General features: G+C 49.0%; 1 protein-coding gene across 1 annotated transcript in view; it reads right to left on the reverse strand.

Annotated features, from left to right (window-relative positions):
• Positions 1-10,000, reverse strand: part of LOC117822675 (collagen alpha-6(VI) chain) — a 56,277-nt gene that overhangs the window by 20,757 nt on the left and 25,520 nt on the right. The window contains exons 3-6 of the mRNA XM_034697523.1: positions 6,432-6,537; positions 3,071-3,679; positions 2,091-2,678; positions 12-584 (exon numbers count right to left, since the gene is read on the reverse strand). Of these exons, the coding sequence (XP_034553414.1) occupies positions 12-584; positions 2,091-2,678; positions 3,071-3,679; positions 6,432-6,507 (1,846 nt within the window). The 5' untranslated portion in view covers positions 6,508-6,537. The remainder of the gene's footprint in view (positions 1-11; positions 585-2,090; positions 2,679-3,070; positions 3,680-6,431; positions 6,538-10,000) is intronic.

Here is a 10,000-nt window from a genome sequence, read left to right on the forward strand (position 1 = left end):
CTCCTCCGTACCTCCAGAGAGGACGCTGTCCTGCTCCTGCTTCTCAAAGATGGCCCTCAGCTCAGGAACGATGGTCTGACTGATGGACCTGAACACGTACGGGGACGTTGATATGAGCTGGGTCTCTGTCACGGACGCTCCGAGGCTTAACCCCACCACGGTCACCCCCGAGGACTTGATCAGACGGGACTCCCTGTACACGTCATCATCCGAGTCCTTCCCGCTCAGGACCACCAGGAACTGTCTGTAGCCCCGGTCCGCCCGGCTCCCCGCCTCTCTGGTGAAGATGCTGCTGCTGGCGTAACGCAGAGCTCCGCCGAGGTTCCTCGCCTCGTTGGCCGGCAGTTTGCGTTGGCGGAAAAGCTTCAAGGCGCTCTGGGTCTGCTCTCTGGTTTGGTGAGCGTTAAGGAGAGACTCCACCTTGATGTCCTGACCGTACTGAGCCCATCCCAGACGGTAGGCGTCGGCTCCGATGTTCAGCTGGTTGGACAGTCGGGTGAGGACGCTCCGGACCTGATTGAAGTTTGTGGACGACACGCCGCTGTCCACCAGGAAGAAGATGTCTGCAAACCTCTCCGCCAAGGCTGGGAACAAAACAGAGAAGAAGAGCTGTGAGAGGGTCTGTGGTTCTTTATGATCACAGGAAGAACTCACAGCAGGAAGGATCACATCATTACCGAAGCAGAACCTAAACTTTAATGTTCAAACTAACAATCCTTTATTTTGTAAGAGATCAGAAATGATAAAACGACGTCAGCTGTGCAGACTCTGGAGATTTAAATCTCATCATGAAGCTTCTTTAAAATCTGTTCCTTATTTAACATTTGTTTGAATTTATTATATTTATTATCATTATTTTGTTAGGATGACAGAAAAGGGACTAGGTTATGTTTTATTTGACCCTTTTATTATAAACACATATATTTATTACTCTCATTATTTTAAGATTTAATTCTGTTTTATTTGCTGTATTTAATTTGTTCATCTTAGTTTCTTTTGCTGGTTTAATATTTCAGTGATTTAGTATCTTTATTTTTTTCATGATTTGTTTTTATTTGCACAATGCAAATTTTACAATACATGTCCATTATTCAAAGAACTTTTCATGTTTTAAACAGACATGTGTAAATATATATAAAAACTAAAAAAACATAAAGAAAATAAAGAAAAATAATAAAATAATAATAATAACTTTTATAATACTAAATATATACAAACATAAATTGAAATAATACATTCATATAAATTGTATATACATACACACATATAAAAATATATTGAATATAAAAGTTAGTGATTTTTAATCATTTTGATTTATTTTATTTTGGTGAGTTTAATTTCCCATCTTGAGTTTTTAAATCTTTTTTTACCTCCAGTGTTTTTTATTACTATTATAATTTTAAAATCTTCATGTTGTATTTGTATTCTGTGATGAAGGGTCTTTATTGTTTTATTGTATTTTATTAACATTATTCAGAACTTTTAGAACATCATTGTATGAAAATTGCTTCAGAAAAAAGTCTGACTGATTTTATTTAATCATCCTCTTTTTTTTCTTTTTGTTTGTTGAAGCAGATAAAATATTTTCTGTGGATATACAATTTTGCAAATGATTGAAAGTTACAAAAAGATGAAAAAAGTCAGAAACTTGTAAAAAAAAAAAAACATCAAATGTTAAAATGTCTTTAATTGATTTTCCCAATCAAACATTCTGACAATTTTTAGTTTCTCTTACTAATAATTAATATTAATATAAACATGAATCAGAGAATCCTCTGCAGAGATATTTGATGCTCTGCTCATGTCAGTGACTCCACACTGACGGTACTGTGAATTTAAAGCACACTGAGGGTTTGTGGTCTCATGCAGTTCAAACCACAGCTTCCATTAAACATGGACCCTTTCTCCTGCAGCTCAAAGGTGAAGGACTCAGAGCTTCAGGTTTTGGAGTTGATGTATTCTCCAGCCTGCAGCAGTGAAGCTGGATTTAATGGCTGCAAACCTTCTCCTTCTGGACGTCCTACTCTGAGGTCGTTTCTTCTCATCAGACTTCAATAACTCTGAGGATGTCCGGTGTTAGTCTCACTCACCTTGCCTCTGATCCTCCACAGAGATGCAGACCGTCTGCAGGAGACCGTCGGTCAGCCTCTGCAGCGCCCCGTAGCTGTCGATGGAGAACAGGAAGCGATCCGGAGGCCGGTTGGCGATGGATTCCAGCTGGAACAGGTTGGCCTGTCCGACCCCGATGCCGAACACGATGACCCCGTGTTGCCTGAGGCGCAGCGCGGGCTGCACCACGTCGTCCGTGGAGTCCCCGTCTGTGATGACCACGGCGATCTGAGGGACCCGCTGCTTGGCTCTGCTCCCCGCCGCCTCAGTGAAGTACCGGGTCAGGATGAAGTCGATGGCCTTGCCTGTTTCCGTGCCTCCTGTTCTGTAGTTGAAGCTGGCCACCGCAGCCAGCAGGGCGGTCTTGTCCATGTGTTCGTTCAGCAGGAACTCCTGATAGGACTCGTCGCTGTACTGAGCCAAGCCCACCCGGACTTTATCAGGGCCGATGTCCAGACCGGAGACCACGCTGCGGAGGAACCCACGCATGTCTTCAAAGCCTTGGATGCCGATGCTGGAGGAACCGTCCACCAGGAAGACGATGTCGGCCACCGTGGCCTGAGAACACTCTGGAACCAGAGGAGAAGAGGGTCAGGGACTAACAGAGGACCAGACCCGGACTCTGGAGAATCACCACAGCATGAACAGGGTTCCTAAAACATGAAGCTCAGAGTTTAATCTGAGTTAACTTGAGTTCAGTTTCTTTAATGCATGAAGTCAAACACATCAGATTCAATCAAATACAAACCAAACACTCCGACTCCTCGGTGACCACGTAGACCACCTGACCTGTGGACCTGAACCTGGATCCTGTCTGGTCTCTTTGTAAAGTTAGACGAGTTCAAACACAGATTTTAAAAACGCTGTTCACCCTTCACACTTGTGTAATATCTGTTCAGAGTGTCTCTGTCCCTGCAGAGACCTCAGTGGATCTCTGAGCTTGGTGCTTGGACTGGTTTACCTGTGGACAGCTGCAGGAGCTGCCGTTTCACCTCCTCTACAGTCGTGCAGAGCGTCTGGACGATGCCCTGAGAGATCCCCTGCAGAGCTGCGAAGTCCGACACGCTGTAGACGTGCTGACTGTGCGGCTCGTTGGCGATCTCCTTCAGCTGGTCTTCGTCTGCTTCTTTGATCCCGACGGCGTAGAGAACGATCCCCTGCTTCTTCAGGTCCTGGGCGTGGACCTCCACGTTGTCTTGGGACTTCCCGTCGGTGATCACCACAGCGATCTGCGGCACGTTCTGATGTGCCCGGCTCCCTGCTGCCCTCACAAAGTGCTCCCTCAGCAGGAAGTCCAAGCCCAGTCCGGTGTTGGTGCCGCCCCCCTTGTACGGCAGCTCGCTGATGTACTGCAGGATGTCCTCCTTGGTCTGAAAGGTGTTGAGCAGGAACTCGGTGCGTGGATCGTTGCTGTACTGGACCAGACCGATGTGGACGTGATCAGGCCCGACATCGAAGCTGTTGACCAGCGAGTACAGGAACAGACGGATCTGCTCGAAGTTCTCCGCCCCGATACTCCAGGACCCGTCCACCAGGAAGACGATATCGGCCACGGCTTCTTGAGTGCAGACTGAGGGAGAGGGTGGGGAGGTCACGGGGGTCTCCAGGGAAGGAAAGCTCTCTACCCGAGCTGCTGGTGGTTCTTAGGAAGCGTGGCGGCAGGAGGTGAAAGCGTGACGGGCTGACAGAAGAGGTGACGGCTTGGATTGTGTGCAGTTCAGGTGAACAAAGCAAGCAGCTTGTTGTGGAGTGAGGGTCTACTCTGAGATCACTTACCTTCAGGTCCAAACTAAACCATGAGGTCAACAGAGAAAGGTGTTTCCATGAGAGCCTCAAACTGCTCATTCTGTCATATCCTGGCTGCATCATTTAAAATAAGACCCAGAGACCTGGTCCCTAAAGTGCCCCTTGAGGAACCCCTGCCAAGCTGCAGGTTAGACTACCAAATGTCCCTTAGGGACCACCAGAACTGGTTCACTGGTTCTGATTTCACTCTGTTAGAATCCAGTGAGTGCTCTCTGAGTTAAAACGACCTTCTCTGTAACGTTTGATAATCTATGTTGGGAAGTCATTTCTTTAAGTTAGCAGAACCAGTCTGCAGAGGGTCGGTTTAGCCTGGTGTCCCCAGACCCGGATCCTCATCCGCTCCCTTCTCAAAGCATGCCGAAGTGCCTCTGGGATCAACTGGACACACCCACAACCAATCAGAGTGACCCGATGTGTGAGCGAGCGCAGACCGGCAGAGTATGTAAACAACATTTATAAAAAGGCTGAGTCATCCTCTTATAGAGCCCGCCCCTTGTCTAGATAAAGGACTCTGATTGGTCAGGTGTATCTGAAGTAGGCGGGGGAAATCGTCCAGGATGACAGCGGCTCCAAACCCACCAGACGGATATGAGCCGGCAACACCGGGCGAGTGCCGGGTTGGTCTGATGGTTGGACTCCACGCCACATACTGAGCAGAGCATCAGTTCAGGCCAGGAAGTCAAGCTCCGCCCACAGAACATCAGCTGCTCTTAAGACCCGCCCCTATCAGCTGATCACATCTATTTAGACTGCTTCAGCTCCTCCTTCCTGCTTCAGCTCCTCCTTCCTGCCTCAGCTCCTCCTTCCTGCTTCAGCTCCTCCTTCCTGCCTCAGCTCCTCCTTCCTGCCTCAGCTCCTCCTTCCTGCCTCAGCTCCTCCTTCCTGCCTCAGCTCCTCCTTCCTGCCTCAGCTCCTCCTTCCTGCCTCAGCTCCTCCTTCCTGCTTCAGCTCCTCCTGTGTGTCGTCACAGATGCTCACTCTGTTCTGTAGCTGGGGGTCTTTGCTGCTGCTCTACCTGCCTCACACTTTTCACAAATGCACATGAAAGAGAGGAGGTGTGCTCTCCCTGCCTCAGGCCTTTGCATTCCACATAGGCACATGGAAGGGCAGGGAGCTCCCAGAGCAGACCCATACTGCAAAGTGAAACTTAGAGCATGATAGTAATTCATTCTTATGACGGGAGTGGTCCTGACTGAAGTACTGAGTCTGTGGTCCTCACAGTTTGATTCCAACCTGAGGTCCTTTACCACATGTCTGTCCCCTCTCTCTCCCTGTGTCCTGCTCTGTCCTCTATAGAAAGACAAGAAGCCTTTCCAAGTCCTCAGACTGTAAGACAGAACCGTTACTTTCTGTTCCCTCACTGGCAGCACCAGAGGAGTGATACGGTGCTCCTGAAAGCTTTGCATGAAGGAGGACTCTGAAGGAGAGAATCAGACCCTGAAGTGAAAGGTTCTGTAGGAGGGTAGAGATCCAGTACAGGGATCCATGACCCTGATACAGCCAGTGCAGGATTCTGTGCTCTGTGATCGGGTTAGTCTAGGTCGTGAACGAGCTCAGCAGCAAACACATTCCTGTGTGTGTTAGTAACAGTGCTGCAGAGTGTGTGTGTGTGTGTGTGTGTCTGTGTGTCTGTGTGTCTGTGTGTCTGTGTGTGTGTGTGTTAGTAACAGTGCTGCAGAGTGTGTGTCTGTGTGTGTGCGTGTGTGTGTGTGTGGGTATTTGTGTGTGTATCTGTGTGTGTATCTGTGTGTATCTGTGTGTGTATCTGTGTGTGTATCTGTGTGTGTGTGCATCTGTGTGTGTGTGCATCTGTGTGTGTATCTGTGTGTATCTGTGTGTGTATCTGTGTGTGTGGCGTGTACAGTGCGTGTATGTGTGTGTGCATCTGTGTGTGTGTCTGTGTGTGTGTCTGTGTGTGTGTGTATCTGTGTGTGTATCTGTGTGTGTATCTGTGTGTATCTCTGTGTGTATCTGTGTGTGTATCTGTGTGTGTGTGCATCTGTGTGTGTGTGCATCTGTGTGTGTATCTGTGTGTATCTGTGTGTGTATCTGTGTGTGTGGCATGTACAGTGTGTGTATATGTGTGTGTGTGTGTGTGGCATGTACAGTGTGTGTGTATCTGTGTGTGTGTCTGTGTGTGTCTGTGTGTGTGTCTGTGTGTGTATCTGTGTGTGTTTGTATCTGTGTGTGTGTGTATCTGTGTGTGTGTGTGTGTGTGTGGTGTGTACAGTGCGTGTATGTGTGTGTGTATCTGTGTGTGTGTGTGTGTGTGTGTGTGTGTGTGTGTGTGTGTGGTGTGTACAATGCGTGTATGTGTGTGTGTATCTATGTGTGTGTGTGTGTGTGTGTGTGTGTGTGTGTGTGTGTGTGTGTGTGTGTTGTTGCACACACACACACACACTGTACACACAGATTGGTTGTACAGATGTTGTACCCTGATGATGTCATGATGCGTTCAGGGGCCTGTTCGCCCTGATCCTTGATTTACTGGCGTGCAGGAAGTTAATCACACCCACCTGTCTTCTGAGCAGCGTTGCCGTAGAAACACGTTGCCATGATGAGGCCGAGGAGTAGACCCCGCCCCCCCTCCATGCCGGATCGGCTCTCGGGTTTCTCTCCTCACTGCAACACAAAGAGAAAGAACGGCCGTAAACACAGAGACCAAATGTGTTCCCCATCTGGAGGCGCCCGGGCACAGCAGGGGGTTCCAGAAAATCATGTTGCAATTAACTAACACACATTTACAGACGCAGAAACAGGACACGCCCCCTCCAACTGTGCGTTAATGAACTTCAAAACATCTGTTTGTTTTTCCAAAGAATAAAAACACCTCCAAGCTGCCAGACATCCACACGAGTCAGATTCAACAAACACAGCGCCAAACAATCACATTAGCATTCCTGACTAATGCTGCGGCATCTGGAGGAAGGACTCAGATCTAAGGGAGTCCAGGTTCTGGAGGTGGAGCAAGGACTCAGATCTAAGGGAGTCCAGGTTCTGGAGGTGGAGCAAGGACTCAGATCTAAGGGGGGGTCCAGGTTCAGTTCTTCCTCCTGCAGCATGTAAACAGGCTCGAACAGAATCCCTGATGGATCAAAGTGAGCTTTCCTTTACTCTCATAGATCCCTGTTACCCCTCTAGACCACTATGCTCCCAACATGCAGGCCTGCTCATCGTACCTGAAGTCTCTAACAGTAGTATGGGAGGTAGAGCCTTCAGGTATCAGGCCCCTCTCCTTTGGAATCATCTCCCAGTCAGGGTCCGGGAGGCAGACACCCTCTCTACTTTTAAGAGTAGGCTTCAAACTTTCCTTTTTGATAAAGCTTATAGTTAGAGCTGGATCAGGCTTGGACCAGGTCTTAGTTCTGCTGCTATAGGCTTAGACTGACACACTGGGATCCTGTCTTTCCCTCTCTCTCCTCTCTCTGCCTGTCTCTCACTTTAACTCTTCCTGTCCCATTAAAGTTACTAACCATAGACCTTTCTGGAGTCCCTGAGCTCCCTTGTCTCGTAGGTTCCTCTGGATCTCTGCTGCTGTGGACGTGGTCCAGACTCCAGCTGCTACAACTACTACTATCCGTCTCCCCACTATCATCTCTCTCTCTCTTCATCTCCCTCTATCCCTCTCTCCAACACGGTCTCAGCAGATGTGTGTCTAACATGAGTCTGGTCCTGCTGGAGGTTTCTGCCTGTTAAAGGAAGTTTGTCCTTGCCACTGTAACTTACTAAATGCTGCAAAGTGCTCTGCTCATGGTGGATTAAGATGAGATCAGACTGAGTCCTGTCTGGAAGAGGGGACTGGATCTGATCCGGTCTTGATGTTGGGTCTTTGTTAATAATAGAACATAGAGTCCGGTCTAGACCTGCCCTGTTTGGAGTCTGAGGAGAGCGATGATTTGGTGCTTTATAAATAAAGGTTGACCTTCATGGTGACCCTGCGTGAAGCTCTGCGTCTCCTCTCTTCAGTTTCATCATAACGACATTAAACATGATGACATGTGACAGATGTGATCTGGCAGCCTTCGTCTGGTTGTGGGGAGCAGCGTGAGCTCTGTGGGCGTCACGCTGCAATTAAATAATCCCCTCTGAGCGACACGCCACCGTAACTGCAGCTCAGGGATTATTTCACAGAATAAATCATCCAGTGAGCGTCGAGAGGTCTCACAGAGTCCTCTCTACACTGTCCTCTGTTTACAGGAGCTACAGGTCAGCTAGGAGGCCTCCTGATGGACCTGTACTCTGCTGCTGTCTGAGATCAAAGTACCAGAGGTCGTTCAACAACAAGTACTACACCAACAGGTCTCTATTAGAGAGAGAGATTCGGGAGCATCTGTGAGTTTAGCCGAGGCCTGAATGGTTTGGAATAGATTTATAAAATAAAGCCATCTTGATTTAATCCAGTCGTTTCTTTGATCACATCAGATCCATAATTTGACGCTCATTATCTCCCACAGCCGCCGCTCGCCCAGATGATTCCATGTACAGTCCTGGCAGAAGAGTCCGGATCATTTGTCTCAGTGTTTCTTCTGCAGACATTTCCAAACACGTCTAAAGTCTCTGAGGGAGAGAGACGCAGAGGCTTTGTACCGGCGTGTCGACCTCTGCAGGAGCGTGAGGTCAGTGCTCGCTGACCTCACGCTCCTGCAGAGATCTACACGCTCCTACAAAGCCAGTACAAAGTCTCTGCAGCGTCAGCTCTGAGGAAGCTGCACGACTTCTCACACCTGCAGGAGGAGAAACATCCTGCTGTCTGATTTCAGAGACTTCATCACTGAACCTCCTCTCTGTGAGTTCGTTCAGAGACAGGATCATGTTAGTGAACTCCTCCAGCATGTGGACCCCCGTGTGTTTCCAGAGAACTCTGGTCCTCCTGGCTGAATGAATTAAACTGTTTTTAAAGTGTTGACACATCTGGATCCTCTCGCTGAGTCAGAGATCTGTTTCCTGCTGTGTGAGCACGTAGACGATGTCTGACCACATCAAACACTGGAGGAAGCATCCTGACTGCTCGGTGCTGTCCACAGAGACTCTCCACAGAGACACACAGAGACTCTCCACAGAGACACACAGAGACTCTCCACAGAGACACACAGAGACTCTCCACAGACACTCTCCACAGAGACACACAGAGACACACAGAGACTCTCCACAGAGACTCTCCACAGAGACACATGGAGACTCTCCACAGAGACACACAGAGACACACAGACACTCTCCACAGAGACACACAGAGACTCTCCACAGAGACTCTCCACAGAGACACACAGAGACCCACAGAGACACACAGAGACCCACAGAGACACACAGAGACCCACAGAGACCCACAGAGACCCACAGAGACCCACAGAGACCCACAGAGACCCACAGAGACACACAGAGACCCACAGAGACTCTCCACAGAGACTCTCCACAGAGACACATGGAGACTCTCCACAGAGACACACAGAGACTCTCCACAGAGACTCTCCACAGACACTCTCCACAGAGACACACAGAGACACACAGAGACTCTCCACAGAGACTCTCCACAGAGACACACAGAGACTCTCCACAGAGACACACAGAGACACACAGAGACACATGGAGACTCTCCACAGAGACTCTCCACAGAGACTCTCCACAGAGACTCTCCACAGAGACTCTCCACAGAGACACATGGAGACTCTCCACAGAGACTCTCCACAGAGACACACAGAGACTCTCCACAGAGACACACAGAGACTCTCCACAGAGACACACAGAGACTCTCCACAGAGACTCTCCACAGCTCCACAGAGACTCTCCACAGAGACACACAGAGACTCTCCACAGAGACTCTCCACAGAGACTCTCCACAGAGACTCTCCACAGAGACTCTCCACAGAGACTCTCCACAGAGACTCTCCACAGAGACTCTCCACAGAGACACACAGAGACTCTCCACAGAGACTCTCCACAGAGACACACAGAGACTCTCCACAGAGACTCTCCACAGAGACTCTCCACAGAGACTCTCCACAGAGACTCTCCACAGAGACTCTCCACAGAGACTCTCCACAGAGACACACAGAGACTCTCCACAGAGACTCTCCACAGAGACTCTCCA

The sequence above is a fragment of the Notolabrus celidotus genome, chromosome 12 (genome assembly GCF_009762535.1).
Source record: "Notolabrus celidotus isolate fNotCel1 chromosome 12, fNotCel1.pri, whole genome shotgun sequence".
Classification (NCBI taxonomy): Eukaryota; Metazoa; Chordata; class Actinopteri; order Labriformes; family Labridae; genus Notolabrus; species Notolabrus celidotus.